This window comes from Micropterus salmoides, unplaced genomic scaffold (genome assembly GCF_014851395.1).
Source record: "Micropterus salmoides isolate LMB-PRFRI ecotype aquatic unplaced genomic scaffold, ASM1485139v1 Ms_hic_scaffold_20, whole genome shotgun sequence".
Lineage (NCBI taxonomy): Eukaryota > Metazoa > Chordata > Actinopteri > Centrarchiformes > Centrarchidae > Micropterus > Micropterus salmoides.
Window position 1 is genome coordinate 19109866 of NW_024041151.1, and position 22774 is coordinate 19132639.

The 22774-nt window shown below is 39.1% G+C and overlaps 2 protein-coding genes across 2 annotated transcripts; one reads left to right on the forward strand and one right to left on the reverse strand.

Moving 5' to 3' along the window:
* Positions 1-367: 367 nt before the first annotated feature.
* Positions 368-11892, reverse strand: ak3 (adenylate kinase 3). The gene is made up of 5 exons (XM_038734431.1): positions 11036-11892; positions 8504-8623; positions 8133-8305; positions 2571-2689; positions 368-1701 (listed from the first exon to the last, which is right to left on the reverse strand). The coding sequence occupies exons 1-5, from the start codon at positions 11181-11183 to the stop codon at positions 1590-1592; spliced, it is 672 nt and encodes a 223-aa protein (XP_038590359.1). The 5' UTR covers positions 11184-11892; the 3' UTR covers positions 368-1589.
* A 244-nt stretch (positions 11893-12136) lies between these two features.
* Positions 12137-22759, forward strand: rcl1 (RNA terminal phosphate cyclase-like 1). Its single transcript, XM_038734427.1, has 9 exons — positions 12137-12344; positions 12864-12935; positions 13299-13474; positions 14212-14286; positions 14404-14528; positions 15093-15218; positions 15935-16091; positions 21512-21615; positions 22580-22759. Exons 1-9 carry the CDS (start codon positions 12215-12217, stop codon positions 22731-22733), a joined length of 1119 nt encoding a protein of 372 aa, XP_038590355.1. The 5' UTR covers positions 12137-12214; the 3' UTR covers positions 22734-22759.
* The last annotated feature ends 15 nt before the right edge of the window (positions 22760-22774 follow it).

The following is a 22774-nucleotide window of genomic DNA, read 5'->3' on the forward strand; positions in this document are numbered from 1 at the left end:
ATAATTTTACAAAAGTTGTTTTTAAATATGAATAAATCTGAGGGTTAGAAAGAAATTAGCTTACCAGACCTCTGTAGCAAGCGCCTCATCTCTGCTCGAGGCTACGTTAGCATAAGCTTTAAGCTAAGCTAACTGGTGGTGGTCAGGTTGCATTGTGGGTAATGTAGGCGTCAGGGTTTGATGGCAAAAAATGCATGGGCGGGGAAAAAATACAATGTCTATCTACTGCATCGCTTGATACTTTCTTTTTGCAGTTATACAGCACAATGCTGAATCAGTGGAGGTGCTCAAATGAATCAAATTAAAACAATGACTAGGAAGCTATCCAGTTGTGTCTGATGTACAATAATACTGCAAACAATAAGCCTAACTAGTATCAGACGTTTATTGTGATTCATAATAAAAATTTGTGACACAGTTAAGTTGTTTATGAAGAGGTGATGTGCTTTTTTTTACACATTGTATTCAAGTGTTTAAAAATGCACGCAGTACAATTCAGGAAACTTTTCACTGCATAAATCTACAGTACGTTGCAAGGCAAGTTAGTTTTTCTGTGGCTTTTAACATGGTGTGACATTCTTAAGACCTGAGTGCAAAAACACAACTGCAGAGCAACCTTGAATGTTGGGATATCTTCTCAAAAGATGAACTGTGCTTCAAAAGCAAATACTTTTTTTCAATAAAGATTTGAGTTGTCGAGTCACATTAAATGGCAAATACCAGTATACATTTATAGACCTGGTTAAAAACAATGAGGCGTATTTCAGAGGCAATGCTATTAAGGCTTGAGGTGGTTGAAAGAAGCTGTTAGACATTGTTTAATTTAAAAATCAATACATATTCAATATAATAAGTGGTCACTTTATACATTAATATATCTGGTCCATATTCATAAAAAGTATTTACAGACTACATCCACTGAGCCACCTGTTCCATTTTCAAAAGCAGCAAAAGGCACTTCAATGTATTTGTGAATTTACAGTCATTTGTAGGACGTGGCAATTCCCTTCAGGGGCATAACCCACTGCATAAGAAACAGTCACCTCGGCAGCATTTGTTATGCTGGGGCAAAAAGCCCTTGCAATATTAAATTCAAAGGATTTCTTACCAAAAAAGCTGTAAAGTCTCTTATTTAGCTCAAGATACCTTGTGGTGTGTTCCCATTCATTTCAATGCCATCAACTAAGAAAATAACTTGAGATTGTAATTAGAAAACCTAAAACTTAAACATTCTACTTAAAGGTGGCTGCATTCACCAGAGGGGACAAGCCATAACGATTATTTCTATGTTCATATATATCTGCACCTTTATATTCTGCTGTTAAAGATCTTCTCTCCCAGCTGTATAAAGGCACAGTATGGAATGATAAGACACTCTTTGTGGAAGCAGTGCAATAACAGGGCAATGGGTACTTTAAAAGTCTGTTTTTTTTGCTTCCTGACATAAACTCTGAGCATGCTCCATAAACATTCAGAACGTATTATTAAACAGATGGCTCTCCTCTTGTTTAGCAGAAAGTGGCACCTGCATACAGAGAGGTTTCTGCTGGTCATAATTAACCCTTCTTGTTCCTTTCTGTTCAGGCTTTCTATGCAACCTTCTGGTTGAGGGAGAAGAGTTTTCTGTGGAGGAAAGCCTCCACGTGTGGCCAGATCTTGTTGGTTTCTGTCCCGGAGAAGGTCTGCAGCACACCTTTACTCCTGGCAAGACAAAGAAACACAGAAATAATTTTTTTACAGTCACTGTCTGAACTGTTATACCAATATTACACAGCATTAAAAAGATGCGCATGATCTTTTAACCAGCCTTCAAGGTGGGTATAAATATGAGTATTACCTTAAAATATTCTGTACAGCAAATAAAATGTGTTAAACAACAATCAGATTCCATCCTTTACAGCGAAAACTCTGTCCCCTGCTATACCCAGCCTGTAATCTCATGCACTTCCTTCACATGATGAATAGCCTCTCTAACGTGGAAAAAGTAAGTGGGGCAGTAGCTAAACTCATTCCTGTGGTTTGAGGCAACACACAGTAATGTGTTTTCCTTTCTAATTAGTACAGAAATAGAAATTAAAATACGTGTGCTTTGAAACTGGGTCCACAGCCTCACAAATCTAGTATCTGTACTTTTGTTTTGTGTTTCTTGCTTGCTTTTAATTGATTCTGGTAAAACTTTTAAGATAAAAAAAGACATTTTTAAATATTTGTGTTTTCATTTTTTAATTCCTATAATGACGTGAAAAATGGGTGTTTGCACTTCTCAACTTTTTCTCTTGGAATGTGGTTCTTTAGAAATTTGTTTTTAGTTATGCATGCAACTTTGAAGAATGTGCAGGGAGGCCAAGGTCAAGGGTCAGCAGAATTTGGTTGTAGCCTTTTATCTATTAAGGCATTTTTGTGGAGTACACATCAGTGAGATATTACACTGTAATGCAGTTAGACACACCCACTTTTCCTCCTTAAGTTCTCTGTCAGCGATGCAAAATAGGTCTCTATAATATTTAAAGTCCAAGAGTCATTGACATATACAAAAGAAGGTATATTTTGAATTATCTTTACTATTCTACCTGTAGAACTCTAAGACGGGCTCTGTCTGGGTTTGGTAGGCCTTCAGTCTCCGTGTGACCGTCTCTGGTGTGTCATCATTCCTCTGGACCAGAGGCTCCCCTGTCACATCATCAAAACCCTGGAGAAAACAGATTAATTAATTAATTACTTAAAAACAACACCTGTACAACATGCTGCAATAGTAGTTTTTAAATGCAGGTTTTCTGCAAGCTGCAAATAATAAATTCTGGACCTTCTTACAAATAAGAGGAAATATCTTATAATACATGTTTACCAAAAAAAACTGAGGGAACCTGCTATGAGGGAACAGAGTTGCTTAATAAATGCTTGAGGCGCTGTAACTTCCAGCCATTGTACTAGTCCACAACTGTAGGACCAGCCGAAACCCAGACACAGCACAGAGACTGGAATGTAAACACTAATCAAGAAAAACAGTGTTGTCTTTGTTTTCAAAACAGTTGCAGGAGAGACAAGGCTGGAAATAGCAGCTGAATAATGTTGAAAGACATCATCGTGTTTTAAAAATATGGTATCCGATTTTCTTGTATTTTCACCCTGTGTGACGTCATATTTGTGTTTAAACATACAGCAGCACAACAGCTGGTCATTTTCCTAATGATTGTCTCATGCAGAGACGGAAGCAGGAGGTATGATGACACAGTGATATGTTATAGCCACACAACAACATACTGTAAAAGTCTTTTTACTTGTCATAGCAGGAAAGGGCTTCACACCTTTGCTTTTCCTACTGTGACATGTCAAAATGCCTTTTGTGAACAGTGTTGAAGTCTCACCTTGCTTGTAGCAAATTGAATTTCTGACTTCTGTATGTTCTGTACTTCTGCTTATTTTCCAAATCCTACACAAAGCACACTGCGTTTTTCTGTGATGGGGCCTGCAAAAAGTTTACAGAGACCAGATGTCTCTGAGAGCATTATTGGAAAGCGACCACAGTGAAAACTACAGTCACACAAGCAGCTCCGTGAGACGGTGCGGAAGTTAGCTTCGGATTGAGTTAAAGGGAAAGTTAAGGGAAACTTACATTACATTACTTACATACATTACATTGTGACCGAAAGTAAAGCCTTGATACTGTTTGAAACCAACTTTCAAATGTGTAAAACCTTTATTCTATTTGTGAAAATAAAAAAGGGCGATTTCACTGCCTTCTATTTGTGAAAATAGCATAAATGTGTTTGTCTGTGTTTAAAGGAATCTTTAGCCTCCCTGGGATAATCTAGTCCACATTTGACAGTTATAGGTATAGTTTATTTTATCTGGACCTGGTCTAATGTGGTCTAGATGTGAGAAAAGCAGTGAAATTGCCCTTTATTGCATTTTCACAAATAAAGTCAGTAGGCTTCACCATCTGGGGGATGTGAATGTCTAAAGATTTTCAAGGAAATCCATTCAGCAGTTGTTCACATATTTTAGTCTGGACCAAAGTGGTGAACAGTGATGTTACCATCTCTAGGGCCATGCTAAATTCTCTGTGGTAAAACACTGCAGCAGGTGTACTGATCTGACTTAAGAGAAAGACTAGAAGGTAAAGTGAGGGTCTCCCTGTCTAAATATCTCAACACTATCTCAAACCAATTTAACTAGAAACATGCAGGGTTAATTACAATCTAATGGTGTGAAGTGCATTCACATTATTTTGGTGTATTTTGTAAAAGTGTATTGGGACCATGTCTGCTGGTCATTTTGCAGTTCAAATAAAACTTGATTGATTAATTTATGACCCTCATTTCCAGCACCAACAACCACACCTGATTGATTTTATTCAGTTACACTGTTCTCTCGGTGAACAATAGACTGAAGCCAATGATTAACTATATATGTGTTACCAGGCTGCAGGAAATGTAGGCCTACGTGCTGAAAACCAATGCCACGGGCATACCACGTGGCCAAGGGCATGTTCGCTATGAATCACCCATCAGTTACACAGAAACAGGTGGTCAAAGCTGTACTTTGTCAACCTTACCTGTTATGTAGCCTGTGCGGGGGCGGGTAACTTTTGGAGTCTCATTTAATCTCTTCACGAAGCCTGAAATTTTATCTGAGTTTGTTTCTCTCACAACTTCTACTTTAAACGAGCCAAACAATAGGCTACTGGTCACGTCTCCCACTGACCGCTGCAATGCGAGGGTTTACCTTCACGTGCATTGTTTATCAGCGGCGTGAAACTAACGTACGCGCTGCTCTCTCTGTGTGTTTAAGATAGCCTAACTTATTTATCACCTGAGTGCCAACTCGTGAAGATAAACAGTAAGCTGTTGATTTAGACTCCCGGCAGGATGGTGTGCGGGATGTTTGTTGTTTGCTATTGTTGCGTCTGTATTTGATGATAGGCTCAGCCTGTTGTGTGTGGATTTTAGCGTGTTTCAAAATGGGCGCGTTCACCATGCATGTTGATGTGGCAGTGTGTGGAGAGGAAGTATTCTGTAACGTTCAGTGGCGTTGCTAGACCAATTTTATTGAGGGGGCCAGACTGGGGCCAGTTTTTTTTGTCAGAGGGGCACATTCAATCCGAGACAAATGAGACAAAGGCAATTAAAGTTCAAGCTTTCAAAAAGTCCCGTTTAGTATATAATGTAATGTTTTAGTATGTTTCAGTAACTTACAGTTATTTGTTTCAGTAACAGGATCTTTTCAGTAACTTAGTTATATATTTATTAAATTACATTACACAAAACAAAACATTCCTGTTAGACCAGTAGGCTACTGTTATCACTTTTTGTGTATGAAAAGTGCTGTTTAAATGCAATGCATTATTAAACTGTTATGATAATAATTTACCCTTTAAGGAGAGGGACTCAGAACAATTTCCAGCAATATTCAAACGCTATCCATGCAATGGAAACATGGATTACAAGGACAAAATATTGTCTACAATGCTGCATTCAGTTTAATTTTGTCACAAGAAGATACATTACTATGATTACTGTAGACCAGGGCTATTCAATTATTAATTTAATTGGGACGGATTTTAAAACCAGGACACAGAGATGGACCGGACATTTTCTCAGGAGTTGGGATCATTAAGATTTTATTGACACACTTGTATTGGTAATCCTTATTGGTTCAGTTCTTTATTGATGCTCTTATCAGTCCTATTTATTACTAAATAATTAAATACATTATTTAAATGTTTTGTTGTTTCTAGAGCAGCAACAGAATTTACAGCAACAAAGTCAATAATATATCACTGGAAACAAATTTAACATGTCAGTAAAATAAATATTACATATTCCTGACATCAACATACTGTGTGAAGTTTAGAAATTACAATTTCATCCCTCCTGTCCTCCTCCTCCCTCTGCTGCTGCTGGTAGAGGGGAGGGCTGGTTTGTCTCAGCCACCAGCTGAGTTTATAAAGTGCCATATTTTAATGTACAGGCAAACTAAGCTAAACAGTTACTAAAGACAGACAGCTTTCACTTCAGCTTGTTTTTAACAATAAGCTATTAGCTGAACTAGCGCTGTGCCTGTGTAAAACCTAAACACAGCTGCAGTGGATGAGAGACTGAGCAGATTAAAACATAGCTTTTTGCGTATTATGCTTATTAAACAGGTGTGTTGGTAAAATAGTGGCTTTTTACTGGCAAAGTTTTTATTGAACCACGTACGAGAGGAGTAGTCATCAATGTCGGTAATGTCCACTGATCAGCTGGCTGACTTAGTTCCGTGTGTTCGCGCGTGTGTGCGCGCGCGCGCGTGTGTGTGGAGTGGAGGCGCTCTGCAGACACAGGAGCGGAGAGGCTGCAGGTCCGACAGTAGCCTAAGTGTTGATCCTTGATTGGCGGTGATCGGTACAGCGCATGTGAAACTCAACAGAGATGAGAAGGAATGATATAGCCTACAGTAGCTCACTCTTTAGATACTTTCATACACTATACATGTAGCCTACTTTTGTTGTCATATAGGCTATATTAGATCATGTGCTGGGCCACACGGAAGTTGGTTCGGGGCTTCGGGGCGGCTAATTCATTGGGACTGCCGTAGACTTTTCTTACAGAGGGGGGGCCAGAGGGGGGTACAAGGGCTGTGTTGGGCCCCTTTTGCCCCCCCCTCCCCCCCAAAAAACCGCCACAGGTTATAAAGGCCTATGTCTGTTCCAATGCAAATGCCTCGACTCCTTCAGCTACTGATAGGCCTATACTGATCATACTGAATTGAGTCAATCAAAGGAGACCTTGACTCATTTCTCATTCCTCTATAATTTTCTATTCTCTAAAAGGCTAAATAAAAATAAAAAACAGTATTTGAAAGGATGAAAGGTATGTAATAGAGAATTAATAATGTCAATGTCAGATATTGTTTTCCATATAAAGCATTAGGCCCTAAATGTCTGTAGACATGCAGACAGATAATAATAATAATAATAATCCTTATTTGTAGAGCACTTTTCAAAAACAAGTTACAAAGTGCTTTAACAAGTGTAAAGAATAATACAAAAAAAAAGCATGAGGAGCATGAAAATTTAATATAAAATTAGTAAAATACAATAAAATAAAAGGGATAAAATAAAGTCAAATAAGATCGGGAAAAGCTCTCCTATAAAAGTATGTTTTAAGAAGGGACTTAAAAGAGTTCACTGACCTGATTTCCTCGGGCAGGCTGTTCCAGAGCCTCGGGGCCCTGACAGCAAACGCTCTGTCCCCTTTAGTTTTCAGTCGAGACTCTGGAACAGACAACAGACCTCTGCCCGAGGATCTCAAGGTACGTGCTGGTGCGTATGGGACTAAAGTGATGCAACATGCACACACATGCTGATCAAAAGAAACTTCACTAAAATGAGTTCACCTGATACCCATCTTCCCAAAACATTATGTAAATTAAGGAACACAGTAGGAGTGAGTTCTAATAACATGCATGATTAATTAAAGCATGTAATCAATTGATGTGAAAATGAAGACGATAATGAGATGCAATCCTGCTCATTAACATAACTTTGCAATCCTTCCTGTGTTCCCATTGTGGCCTTAAAAAATACAAACACGTGAGAGTTCACTATTGTGAAAACCAAAATCAAACTTAAATTCCACTAGCTGCTTGCACTGGATGATTGTTTTGCAGTTTGTTTGTTTTTTTGCATCTAATTTTAAATTTTTTTCTCCTCCATTTTCTCTGTTCAAGCTGCATGCTACAGTTTTTCCTAATCAGCATGCTTTGTCTCATGTGTCACTTGTCGTCATTTCTCAGTTTAACATTTTTCAAGTGGTCTTCCGGTAATTTCACATCATTTCATTTAGGTTCATTTGCTTATGTATTTCTTTTTCTTTTTTTTTAAATCTGCGTTTGCCTCATATTGGCTTTTGCACCTTGTTTTTCCCCACATTGGGGTTTAGAAAAACCTGAAACAATTCACTAGTCGCAAATGAACAATATTCTTTACCTCTTAAGAAAAGGCAGTTGTGAGCATCAGGTTTTAGGTTAAAGCTCAAGGACATTTATATTTGAAAAGATGCTGAATGTAGGTGCAGTTCCTGAACGAACAATATCTGGAAACCACAAACTGAAACAAGTAAAGAATGATAAGTAAGAGAGGTTGTATTTACAGCGACTTTGGGCGGGTTGAAATCTATGTTGTAGACTCTGCCGCTGGGAAGGTGAGTCCAGCGTGAGGTGAGCCTCTGTTTGATGGTCTGGAAAGGTACATTGAGGTTGACAACTGTGTCTACACTGTAGACATCATCCAGAGCTTCTGCCTGCGATACTGTACGAGGGAAACCTGGCAGAGAGACAGTGGAAAGCATGTGATTATAACTATACAAGGATTGTAATTCAATAGCAGACAACTAAAAACATCCCTACAAATAATTTCTCTGGATACATTTAAAAGATCAATAAATTATCTCTCAGTTGTTTTAAGGCCTATCACTTGTTTCCCAGCAGAAATGAGTTGTGATACAAGGTTGTGCGCTCTTACCGTCGAGCAGCCAGCTGCTCTGGTTGAGGTCTCTCAGGTCCCTTAGGATGAGACGAGACATGACGTCATCGGGTACCAGCTGACCCTGATCAATACAGGACTTCATCAACAGGCCGAGCTCTGAGAGAAAAACAGACCGAGACAATGGATGCTGTTCATACTGATGACCAAATGTAGTCTTTTTTAATCTTGACTTTATCAAGGCTACTTTATAATGATAGTAATAATATAATAATAACCATTATTTATATAGAGTACTTTTCAAAATCCATGTTACAAAGTGCTTCACAAGGGCAGAAAAAATAAAACACACAGTCGTAAAACCATCAGGTTTTAAATTAAACCATTAACATGAAAGATTAGCAGTGTCTGCTTGCCAAAAGTGACAAATCTTCCCCAGAAAAAATGGTAACTTTTTTGACTACTTCAACATGTCATTGTTTGTTATGGGTCCCTCATTTTAAACTGAATTGTAGATGTTAAAAAGCATGTTAACTAAGATATACATCATGCTGAATTACAGAGAAATTTGTACATAATTATGCTCAAAGCATTTAACATATTTCCATTCAGTGTTTCCTCAAAGATTTTTTTCAGCAGAGGGGGCAGGACAAACAGTGCCGCCCCCTCTCCCCTGAAGAAATAGTCCCACTTCACAAAACAAATAAGCATTTAACATATTTCCATTTAATGAATCAGTGTTGTCACTGTGGATTTGAATATCTCACTCACTATAATCCTCATGTACTGTCAATCATGTTGCATAAGCACATACACAAATATGTGTGTAATGGAACACAAAAGTGGGACATGTTCTTACTGTGAGGAATAATCCGGGTTTAGGCGGTTACAGCATTTTTTTCTCCCCTATCACTTCCATTTTAATTAGTCAGAGTCCAGCTGAAGAAAGGAACTTCCTGACCAGCCTCACAGAAATGACCTGACGGTGCTAATTTACTGCTGTGATGTCACTATAAAACAGAGCAAAGGGTAAACCATAGGCTACATGCAGGAAATAACTAGGATTTTCACACAGAAAGGAGGTCTTGATATTATCATGTGTTGCTCTGATATCACCAGAGAAATAAGTTGCTGCTCCTTAGTGTTTAGCATGTGATAAACATAAAGACTGCACACCAGTGTGCTGTGGGGCCTGCACACTGAAACCTGAACAAGGCATCTAAAAGGGAAAGACACTGTTGCGTGGCTAACGCAACCCAAACTGTTCAGTATGACTTGTGAGAATGTTAGTGGGTCAATGGAAATGGGGAAAGTAAGTTCACTGGCTCAGATCCAAAGACTGTTTTGGAAAATTTGAGCGGGAAAAGTCAATAAGGAGAACAACTTTGACTGCCAGCTGCTCCAGTGGAACTGCTCAGCTGCCAACAATACAAGGAGAGGAGCTTAAAAATGTCTGCACATGGACAGTATGGCAGTAATACGCGGCATTATGAGGAAAAAAAAGCCTGTGTGCATAAATTTGATACAGCAGCAGTCACTGCAGGAGACGACAAACTTTAACCTTGCACAAAATGCTCCAGCCTAGTAGCTCCTCCTTCATACAGCTGTAAAAACACACTTCTTCTGTAGTCCCTCCTCTGAAGGCACATATGCACAGCTTTCCTTATCATCTCTCTTTAGCTTCATCCAAGGTGATATTGAGGAGCAGCGGGCCTCCTTCCAAAGTTCAGGTAATGTTGAGTGCAAGTGTTTCCAGTACAAACATAAAACTGCACGCTCTATAACCCTGTTAAGCAGTTTGACCTTGGCTTAAGAGAATACAGATTCTTCCTCCCAATCCCTGTTCAACCTCTGTGATATGTCACAGTAAGACAACACGGTTACAGGCCTGGTGCTCATATCACAGAAAACAAAGCTTTTTACTTTTCACACTACAATATCTTACTTAAGTGGTCTCGTTTGTGTGCAATCATCTGTTGCAGCCTCTTGACTTGACCATGTTGACCTGCATTACATTTCATTTAAGATCATATGTCGGCTGCTTTAGTATACAGATGGGGACAAATGAAAAGAAAATTAAAAGTGGAGATGCTTCCATGCACCATGGCTCATTCAATGGTTTGGTGAGTATAACAAATCTCGTGAATAAAATACTAAGCCCCTTACAGTTACCAGATTTTAAGCCAATTTCACGTGGAATATTTGAACCAGCTTGTAAGATACTGCTCTCCACCACCATCTCCATAAGACGAAATGACATAATGTAAATTTTCATCTTCAGTTCTTTAATGATGCCTCTGACTGTTTCAGATGCCATGACTGGCCTATGTATTTTTATGCCTGGCTTTGTTTTTTTCCCCTTCTACATGCTGCACTCAAGTCTCTCTTGATCTTAGTGATATGACCCCAATAAATAAAGCTTCTGCGTTTAAAAGTAACAGACTTGGCAAGAAGAACTGAAGCTGTTCCGGAGGCTTGTCTTGCCTGACTCCATACTGAGACACTTCACGTTGGTTTTTCCTTTAAGTTGTCACCGATCTGTGTGTCTGAGATAAGACACCGCTATCTTACCGGTTTTGGCGTTGATGTTGGCTCTCAAAATGTCCCCACTTGAAATGTGTTTCAGTCCAAAACTTTTGGTTATGCGCGCAGACACGGTTCCTTTCCCCGATCCCGGAGGTCCCATAATGACAGCACGAAAAATCTTTTGAAGAACCATCTCCGGACGAGTATTTGTTAAAAGTGAGTTTTTAGGAACAGAACAGCGGTATCCTTCCCACTAACCCCCTCTCTGGATGCGCAGCCAAGACTAGATCGTAGCAGGTAGGCCGATACTTTCTTTCCCGTGAAGTAGCCTACGCAACGTCGTCAAGAGTGGGCGCGTCTTCTGCAGCCAGTGTCGACCCTGGACTTTGACTTTTATCTCCCACAGCGCTGCAGAAACAAAATGAAAAGGAGGAGGAGGAGGAAGATGAGAAGGCAACCAGTATGTTAGTCTACAGTGCCATCGGGGGCGATAAAGATGCACTCCCCCGACGTTCACGCACTCCGAGATGAGCCTCTTCTTTTGGCGTGTTGACAAACGCCCTCGCCTATGTTATTGCTTGCGGTTTACTGTAGATGTATTTATTGTATAAAGCGGTTATGTAATTGGTCTACGGGCACAACAGCTTGTTGGCAAGGTTGCGGTGATTAATCCCTTCCGAGCCCTGATCCCTACAGCAGACAGATCTGCAGACTGGCAGACAGGGGTGCATTAACAACAACCAATCTGCTGTCTCATGTCCATCCTCTAAAATAAACGAATAAAATACTGTTTGCAGACACGACTGATCTTAATAATATAACCCTTGAGTAGTTCCCGAAAACAATAACTAACTCGGGTTAGATTTAATCATGTTAGTGTAGGCTATCGAAATAGACCACGTGTCAAATCATTTTGAGAGCGACCGCGGGTTTGCTTTATTTGATAGGTCTACAGTCCAGAAATGAAATAATCCTTCGAAATGTTGGTAGCAACGCATTTGTTTACATTCGATCACGTTTGGTGCCGCAAAGATATTATTTGGCCACCCCCATGTTGTTTAAATAAATGATTATCTGGCGCCATCTCAGGGCCAGCTGCGGCGGCGCAGCCTTAAAAAACGCATTTTAGACCCTCCTGCTTTGCCATATCTTCGCTTCAGAAACGTCTTCCTGGACACACACACACGTGGATTTCCACTGACGCCAGACAGAAACAACAATAACATGGCAAGCCATGGGCTCATATACGACGGCTGCAATTTTTTCAGACAGCGGCTGGTTTTGTCCACATTGAGCGGAAAGCGTGTTAAAATCAAAAACATAAGGTCTAAAGATGACAACCCGGGGCTCCGCGGTGAGTTGCAGCTTCACTGTGCATGTGGCGTCGCAGTTAGCTCGGCGGCTAACGAGCTAGCTGTTACGCAGTTGAGAGTGTGTTTTGCCATTGGGCGTAGGAGGTGGAGAAACGATGGGACAGTAGTTTAAATGTGATATAAATGCAGGTTCCCATAAACTACAAAATTGTGCCATTGTTTTGCTTGTCAAGAGCATTGAGCAGTGCTTCCAGAGCTTTGGCTTACATTATTTCAGTGACTTCTCTTCGCGCATGAGACTGAGAATTATCAGAAGTTCCCACAGCGGATGCGAGAATACTTGAATCCACTTGTTTGACGCCATATATTTTGGTACTGAATACAAGATATAAAAATAAAATAGTTAGTTTGCCCTAACCTACTTGTTGACATATAGAATGTTTTGGTGGACTTAGCTTTAATTTTAAAAACATGGCTTTCATCCACAGATTCAGCTCTTCGAAGATGTTTGGTTTAACAAACTGCATAACGTTATTTGTTTTAATGTCTGTTTACTCCAGATTTTGAGGCCAGCTTCATTAGACTGCTAGACAAAGTGACAAATGGCTCCAGAATAGAGATTAACCAAACAGGTAAGTGTTATAATTAAGATATGACTGTAATATTGTCCCAGACTGTGCAGTGTATCTAATTACTGTTTACTGTGTCAGAGGGAAGCAGTGTGTGAGTGTTTCAGCGTTGTTCCAACATCCAGACAGACACATTGAATATGAATAGTAGGGTTTTAGCTGAACTGATTTACTGTTTTCCACAGTATATTGTTTATCATAGTTGTTATTATGTCTTCTTTTGCGCTGTCTAGTTTGGCAAATTCTGATTGCCTCTCTGCGAATAACTTCTTCCATTTTGGTTTAGTGGCTCTGTTATTACAAGACTGTAAAGTACCCACCACTACGTGTGGACTCACTCACTGTCCTTATGTCTTAATTTACAAGGTACCGTGTTATTCTACCAGCCTGGCTTGTTGCATGGCGGCTCTGTGGAACATGACTGTAGCTTGCAGCGCTCGATTGGCTACTACCTGGAGGCCCTGCTCATGCTGGCTCCGTTCATGAAGACCTCTCTGAAGGCCACGCTGAGGGGAGTCACCAACGACCCTACTGACCCAACGGTGAAGACAGGCATATGTGCATCGGATCCCCTTCTAACTATTAGGCTTTGTTTCTTAATTTCGCTCCCTCTGATTTCATTTTGATTCACCCAGCTCATGAACACTGGGTGGAGTTTCTGCAGATGAACATGTCACCATCTTAAATTGTGAATTTCAGGGTGATGTGCACACCTCCCAAATACAAATTGAAACTGTCCTCTAGTGCCGACATCATTATGTGCAGTATGCAAGTTCAGTTTGCAGAGAAAAGTTGGCACATTTGATGTCTGAGGTAGAGAGTTTAAGAACATAACTTAATAGGTCGGGGACATAGTCAGGTTTTTGAATCAGTTGTTTGTATATTGACTTGAGAAAGTGTTGAAATAGTTTGTGGTTCACATTGTAAATTTGCAAAGGCACTCTGTGACAAATACCCATTTATGTTCGCATGTTTGACAGGTTGTTATAGCAAGTCAGGCTCAGCCTTTTTTTAGCTCCTTGATATGAGCTGCACTACTTCAAACTGTATAATGTTAACAAACCACACACGAGAAAGTAGCAGTAAGAAGAAGAGGTAGAGACGCTGGAGAGAGGTGTTGTCATGGAAACAGTGAAAAGCATATCTTGTTTGTTGCTGTGATGAGAAATGGTCCTTTTGTAGATTGTTGTCCTGGTGTTCTTTAGCAAGGTGGTTTTACATTTTCATGCCTTTTGAAGACAAGGGCACATTTTAAGGATAATCACTCCGTCTCCTGCAGGTCGACCTGCTGAAGTCCACAGCCCTCCCTCTGATGAAGAAGTTTGGCATTGATGGAGAGGGCTTCGATCTCAAGGTGAGGACGCAGTAGTGGCCTGTTGATAAGCAGGGCATAATTTTACTATAACTTTTACATTCAGACATGGTGCTGCTGCTTCTCTGCCTCACTCTCTCTCTGTTTCTGCTCCCTCAGGTGGTGAAGAGGGGTATGGCACCTGGTGGGGGTGGAGAAGTAGTTTTCACATGTCCCGTCCGCAGGACCATCAGGCCAGTGCAGCTGACAGACCCAGGAAAGATCAAGAGGATCAGAGGAGTGGCGTATCCTTCACATGCTCACAGCTTTGTTCATATTTTTTGAAACTGAAGTGACATTTAAAAGCAGGGTTCAGTCATATTGCATTTTGCAGCCTATGATGGCTGCAACTAATAATCATTTTCATTATTGTGTAAAATTTTTTATTCACTAATAATTTTGATTATAAAATTGTTTAAAAATATCACAATTTCTCTCAGTCATAGAATTCTGTACACAGCTTCAGATGTCTTGCTTTGTCAGACCAGCAGTCAAAGAGCCAAAGATACTCAGAGAAAGATAGAGATGGAGAAAAAGCAGCAAATCCTCTGTGAATCAATTGTCAAAAAAATTGCTAAATAACTTTCTGTTGACTAATCATTTAATTAACTATTCTCTCTCTAGTGTCCATCTCTTCATGAACGGCAGAAACTTAACTTGCTGGAAGTCGGTAAACCCATTCAGCTTTGGGTTTAGCAAATTATGACATTAATGACTATTGGTGATTTGTTTTCTCGCATCACACAGTAAGACCACAAAGGTCACCCTGTTGTACGAGTCATCAAAGGTCCTTGACAGTGTGAATCCAGATATTCGGTGCGAGTTTCTCCTCAGATGGCCAACAGGATAGTGGAGTCAGCCAGGGGCGTCCTCAACCAGTTTATTCCAGACATCTACATCTACACCGACCACATGAAAGGAGCCAACTCTGGCAAGTAAGTATCTCAACTTAAATATGTTTACAGGGCCATCACTAGTTGGTCAAACAGCCCTGCACACTATCAATTGCATTCTATATTCAGCTCTTCCAACTGTAAACTGTAAATTGTACCTCCCTGTGAAGTTCACTGACTTCAGTATGTTGACTTCCTTACAGAAGTGCCTGGCTGATATAAAAAATTGGATGTTAATTTAAATTCCAACAAAACGTAAATAATTGTTATTGTACCCCAGCATATCAGAAAACAAATACTGCCATCTACTGGTCACTTTGTTATATCAAGGTACATGTCTAGCTTGTTGCAAGAACTCGTGGCCTCCTGTTTGATAGTAATTTATGTTTTGAGCAACATGTCAACATGTCACTAAGCTTGCCCAGTCATAATTATTTTAGCAATATTTGAGGTGATAAAAACATATTAAATTCATGTATTTTATCATTCACTGTGGTATTTTATTTCATCCTTGTCTCTGCATCTAGGTAAAACATTTTGTACTTTCTTTTGATAAATGCTCTATAAATAAAGTTGATTTGTATTATTATAAACAAGAATAATACATTGTGTGAAAAGATTGATACTACATAGATACATCATCTGAATACTTCCATCTACAAGATTGAATCAAAGAGATGCACTTTTATAAGCAAAGTTCCAACTATCCTAGCTTATTTAAAGAAAAACACAAATGAATTCATGTTGGTTAACCGCAGGTCTCCAGGTTTTGGTCTGACCCTGGTGGCAGAGACGCTGAATGGCTCCTTCCACAGTGCTGAAATGTCGTCCACGCCGCAGGGCCAGGGAGACCCCATACTTCCAGAGGACCTCGGCAGGAACTGTGCCAAACTGCTTTTGGAAGAGGTATATCGGGTAGGTACCACAGAGACCCTCACATACAGTACACCGCATTTCACACTGTGTTGTGGTTTTTGAGGTCGGCCATCAAAGTAAAGGTCCATGATTTCAGTTGTTCAGCCTGCAATCAGATTTATTTTGAACTTTGACATGAGTTCAGACATTAGGCTTTATTTAAATTGTCTGTCTTTTGGAAATACATTGTAATACCTCTATCAAGAATGACTTTACAGGTTCAGGCTTATGTGAAGTGAGTATACAAGATGTTTTTCATTGTGAACACACGACAGTCATACTCTGGAATCTTTTCAGCCTTTGCACAAACAGGCCTTGTAGCATTTTTCGATAATTTTCAATCAAAAAAAGAAATGCTTGAAATGGCTGTGCAATGTAAACAGTGTCTTTATTATTAAAAAAAAAAAGCATGCATTGAAAATCTGTTTGAAGTTGTGTGTTTTGGTTTAAGAGAGGCAGTAGACAAAATCAAACCAGCGAGGTTATGCAAACAGAAGAATTGCTACATTATTGTGCATCATGTTTGTGTTTCAGTCGCTCTAATACTGCAGGAAACTGCCATTCAAAATAACCCGTCTGTCTTGTTTGTATTTGCATAATTAGAGCAAGCATAGTTTCTGTACTCCCCTCTACTAAGTCTGACAGAATATATAATTTACAGAATACATAGAATGCTGATTTATTATTTGATGTTTTTGGAGGGGTGTATTTTATTTTGTAAGTTTGGTGTGCTGAGAAGTCATTTTTATTTTGAAAACAAACTGTCAGTACAACACAACATAATGACAGTGAACCCCAGTTTACTGTTGGATTTTCCACCCTAAATAATGTCTGTGAAGTTTCTCAGTCATTCAGGTCATAGTTGTCCAAAGAGGGTTAAAATCCAGGGGAACTGGACTTGGTTGAAGGTATCTTCAAAGAATGCAGTTTTATGAAACTGTTCTGGAAACAAAAATCATCTTTTTTTAGTTGATTACTGTGCTGGAAAATCAGGAAGTTGATATCGGGTCTTTAACCTCCACACAGCAACTGGCGAATGGGTTTTCAGCCTATCCTGACATACGTTGTCAGGACACATAATCTCAACATGCAACAATTACATTTACTGCCCTTGTTTACCCACATTCCCTGGTAATCACCCCAGTCTGGAATTCAGCTGAGAAATTGTTTGTGGGAAGAACCACAATGTAGAAAACAACTAAAGGGCTCTCCATCCTGTCAGCTAGAGCTGGAGTTAAAAAATAAATAAAAAAGAAGCAGCATTTCAATATTTTTCAGTGGTAGGTAGGTGCTGTAAGTAATAACGAAATCAAGAACACAAAGTCAAGCCAGATTACTTCTCATATTTCCTGTTTCCTGGAAAGGCCCAAAGTTATCCAGTTTCTTATCTGCATGTAATATGATTTGAAATGTACATGTATTTTTATTATGTCAGTAAATGTGATGGCTTAAAAAAGCTAAACAAATAAGAACACAAACAAGTTCAGGTGTTCATTATTAAATATATAAATAAGGCATTATCAAGTAAATGCTTAAATAGTGGTATAATTTAACTTAAAACATTTCATAACAACAAGTTTATTATTCTTACTTTATTTCCATATCAAGTTTTAGTAAGGTTAATTCATTTCAGAATGCCCTTTTCCAAAAGTTGGATATTGTTTTCTATTGGTGGTTTTATGTTTTCACATTTGTTCGCGTTTACTTTTTAAGATATTTTGCTCATTCCACCAGGCTAGCTCGTTATTTGGCAATTGGTGACAACACCAGTGTCATGAAAAGTTACTTAAAATGCCCTTAACAAAATATAAAAAAATATCCAAGGGTTACTTCAAGGGCCGCTTGACTTGATTGATACTGGAAGATGTTATATGCACATTGTTGTCTTCGGAGGTGTTAAGAGGGATGGGGGTTGCTTGGGTTCCTGCCAGTCAGTCAGAACTGAAGAAGCCTCTTGGATGAGAGGCAAAATGTTTTAAGTATCTTCAGTCAAGTCCTGTTGCCCTTGACCTGGATGACTGATAATCCTGACAAAACATTTTATATGATGAAATAAATTAACCCCTGTTAAAAACTTGAATAAATGAAACAACATTTCATGAGTTGAATTTAAATTTCTGTTTTTACATAATTTATTTTGTATATTTCATAATGAATGTCTTCTTTATTTAATTAATATTGAACATAGAAATACATCTAGAAGTCTACTTCCAAATCACAGATACTGTAGGTATGTGCAGAGGTCAAAGGTCAGTGACTTAACCCACACCGGTGTTTCAGTTGATTAGAGGATGTGTCGGCTAAATAGTGTTAAATGACAAATTTTTGAGGGGAGATTTATGGTTATGTTTGAGGCCACAGAAGAAAAAAAACACTCTCAAAGTCACATTTTATGTCCCATATCTTTTTTTACCTGTGAAGCATGTTCCCAAGTGTGACTAGTGGTAATAACTGTAAGACACACCTAACTTGGCAGTACAAATACTTTTATATAGTCACACAGGAAGAAAGAGCCCACTTAATCAGAAAATGTACAATTAGAGTCAGTTTGCCTCCGCATGGCTCTGCCTCTGAGCCCTCTCTCATAGGAGCCATGTGAGTCCAGTTAGCTGGTCAGGGTAGTGCTGATTAACTCTGAAACAGGAATATTGTTGGACTCCAGGCAACAGAGTGGGTAGCGAACGTTTCTCTTTAGCAGCCTCATGGTGGTGGATTAAAAATGCTTTGGTTTTTTAAACATTTTTGCTCCTTGTGTTTTTTCAAAAGCCACAGCTGCTTGCAGAACAGGCAGATTCAGCAGTTCAGAAATTAAACATTTGAATAACTGCTGATTTCAATACCCGACTATAGCAGGAAGACAGAGTGATTGCCACAGAAGAGAAGGGATAACAGACTAAAATGGATGTGTGTCTCTTGTGCTGGAATAGTTAATTTTTGAAAACTGAGAAAGGAAAAGAAATTGTGCTGGATTCACATTAAAGGGCACGGGTCCTCTGTATTCGTGCGTCTGTTTGTTTTATGGTTAATCAGTACAGTGTTCTTGTAGTAAACCAAAGCTACACCATGGACATTTTGTTTTTGGGAGCATCATCAACACTGGACAGGAGTAAGTGATGCACTCTTGAAGTTTTTTGTTGAGCTTTCAATGTAAAATGATTTTTAATTTGTTTTACATTTCCGGAGATAACTAACTTGACTGCGTAGAGTTTTGTCAGGCTGAATGTTTCTGCTATTTTTGTGATATATATTTAGCTTGAGAGTTACGATTAAAAAAAAAAAACAAAAAAAAGTAGACCAGTGAGTATGAAGACATTTGGGATTTGAGGCATGGGGGTCCAGTGATAATTATTTTATACCCAGGAATGGATTATAACATGATTTTTATTTTAATCCAAGTATTGCTGTTAAGCACTCTCACTAAATTCAGAACATCTCAGGTTGTTTTTCTACGGTAGAAAGAACGGTGTCAAATTAGGTTAAAATTAGTCCTCAGGAAAGAAGCCGTTGGCCTCAACCCAGTTCTTTGTTCACTGTTGAACTAACAAATGCAAAACATGAATGTCTCCATAATTATTTATTTCACCCTGTTGGCATCAACTCAATTTTATGTTTTACAGGTTTAGGTAAATTAAGTCTGTAAATGCCTGGAAGTTAATTCTTGATTTTACTTTTTATTGCATTACTAACTTTCTTAATGTATGCCCACATTATTTATTTATTCTTCACTTCACTTGATTGATGAGAAAGGGGGTTGCCGTTTGTTTGAAGGATTCAAGGGACTTTTCCATAAGGCCTTGTGGCCGGTTGGTGGCTGCTGGTCTCTTGGGAGATCTTAACTGTCTCATGTTTTTTCTGGAAGGCAGGGCCTGAAACTAGCTGTCAGCAGTGGTGTTTCTTTTACTGAAATAAAGCTGCTTGTTGAAAAGTAATATGCCAAACAAAAAGTGGAAAACCAGAAACCGTTGAGGAAGAATTTAGGTCGTTTGAACTTCTGGAGCCCAGAACAGTAGCACATAAAGGTAAGGTGCTCAGGCTTTTTCAATAGTCAACTTGATCTGCTCTCCATTTTATGGACAATTTTAGAGAGATGTCATTGAGGTTTTAAAATTCCCTTAAAAATAAATAGTTTATTGCTTAATAAGAACTGTGGAGATTTTACGAGAGGCAAATTAAGCATCATGAGTAAAATTTCGTGGAGTTAAATGTTGAAAATATGTAACCAGACAGTTCGACGTATGCACAGAAACGTATGTGAAATTTGTACGTTAAGATGCACTTGCTTTGTCTGTAATATGAAAAACCTGTCAATCTAACACAGTTCTACTCTCAAGACTTGTTAATGGAGTGAAATGGTGGAGTTGTAGTTCTTATGGTTGCAAGTCATGAAGTATTTGTTTGTATTTATTTTTTTCACTTACCAAGCTTGTAAAAAGAATGTGATTAGCGAAATTTTTTATTCATCAACAATGAAGACAATGTCACCATAGTTCTGGTGATATGATTATGTAATTGAATCATATTCCTGCTGACAAGCAGTCAGGATGCCACAATACTGCATAACACACGCATATTTAGTTAGAACTGGTTGCACAGTACAAGAAGCTGATGTTTTGCAGCTGCAGTGAAGCTGTGGCCACTGTACCTCAGGTTACAAGACATAAATGGTAAGAGCCTCTCTGTCAACTTAAAACTGACAAAATCACAGATTGGACAGCCATTTTAGAGGTCATTTGGTTTATAAAATGCTCATGAGTGTGTCCAGTCTTGCACAGGACCTCTTTATACCAGATGGTGAATAACCCACAGCTGTTGTGGAGTAATCACGATGGCATGTGATCCCTTGAGAGTAGATCCTCTGTCCTTGTAATATCTTGCATTTCGAAGAAAAAGGCGAGCAATAGGTGAAGGGGTAGAAGGTCAGAGGGGGGGAAATGCAGCATTATTTGGGGATTTGTGTCCGCTGTCATTAAGAAAACGCAGTTAAACCTAACAGTGGTCTTCAGGGGATTATAATGCACACAGGACAATAAACCTACCAACTGACTAAAAACCACAACAAGTATTAACACGTGCTTCAAAATGTTTTGTACTTGTAGCTTTGGGTGTATGTTTTTCTTTAATTTAATTAGGACCACAACGGAATCACTTCAATCAATTCAATCAATTGTATTATTTTAGTGATCTAGGTTTAAGTTTAAGACACTTTCACCCTAAATTTGTATCCAGAGTGGAAAAATATCAGCCCTACAATCATCTCTTGTGAATTCTCACCATGCTGTGCGAGTGTAGCTGGCTATCGGTGTTGGATGTGAGATAGTCAATTCCCCCCCCGGGTTCTTTTTAAACCTCTCCACCTCCATGACGTATTTGTGTTGTTTTTGTTGCTGAAAAACACGGCCCCTCCTCTTTCCCTGTTTTAGGGTGGCTGCGTGGATTCATCCAATCAAAGCCTGGCGCTGCTCTTGATGACCCTTGGCCAACAGGACGTGTCGAAGGTTTTGCTCGGACCCCTCTCCCCATACACGTAAGCCGCTGTCATTCAGTAATAGACACACAAAGCTGCATGCCCCTCTGAACTTCACAAACAGGTTTTTGGCTTATTCATAACTTGTTATACAGATGCCCTTTGTCCAAATGGAGAACACACTAGACTTTACTTTTCTACTTGTCCAGTCACAATATTCCAAAGTTCTCATCCCAAGGGTAGGGCACAAAATGCAGGACAAATAAACAGAGGCAGTAAATACACTTATCACTTTATTATACACAAGCCTCGTTGTTATTTCTTTGTTTTGTTACAGATTTTTACTGAAAAATGTGAAGATTTGTTTAAAGTTGTAACTAATTCACATCTAAATGTAATGCCCCAGTGCACCCACAAGTTGTTTCCTGTTGCATTATCATGGGACGTGGCCAGCTGTGCGTTTTACGTGGTCAGTTTACAAAGGTATTTTGTGACTGTGCAATGAATAAATATATTTGCAGTTTAAGTCACATTTTAAACATTTTCTTGTAAACAGACAGTTCTAATATTTATGGACAAGAGACATAAAATCTGAAAAAAAAAACTACAGAGCACAAGTTGATTTCGGACAAGGTCCTCATCATGAATGAGGAGTGAACTATGAACTGTCCATTTTCAGTTATCATGGTACCGGTGCTGTGTCCCTCTCAAGTACAGTACTATGATAACTGAAGATTGGCAGTGCCATCACAATACACTCCTCCTCCTCCTCGTCCTCCTTCTCAGTAATGCTGATGCCAGACTCAACCTGTTACCTCAGTGATGACCTTTTGACATGTGGTTTAAACTTTTACATATTTTTGTTTCTGTAAAATTGCCTTAGAAATGTTTAACCTCCTAGGAGGTAATATAGTTGGAACATATTTCAATATTTCATCCAACATAGCCTCTCTCCTTACATAAAAAAACTGAAATCCCCCCCCCCTTCTCCCTTCTCCACCCATCTCTATCGCCATCCCTACAGGATCGAGTTCCTCAGACACATTAGAGATTTCTTCCAGATCATGTTCAAAATTGAAGTTCAGAAACCTTCAGAAGACGAAAGGAAAGGTGGAGACAAGGTCATGATGACCTGTGTAGGAGTCGGTTACAGCAACATAAACAAAACCTTGAAATAAAGTGTTTTTTTTTAATATACAAATGGCATGATGTCTTGCAT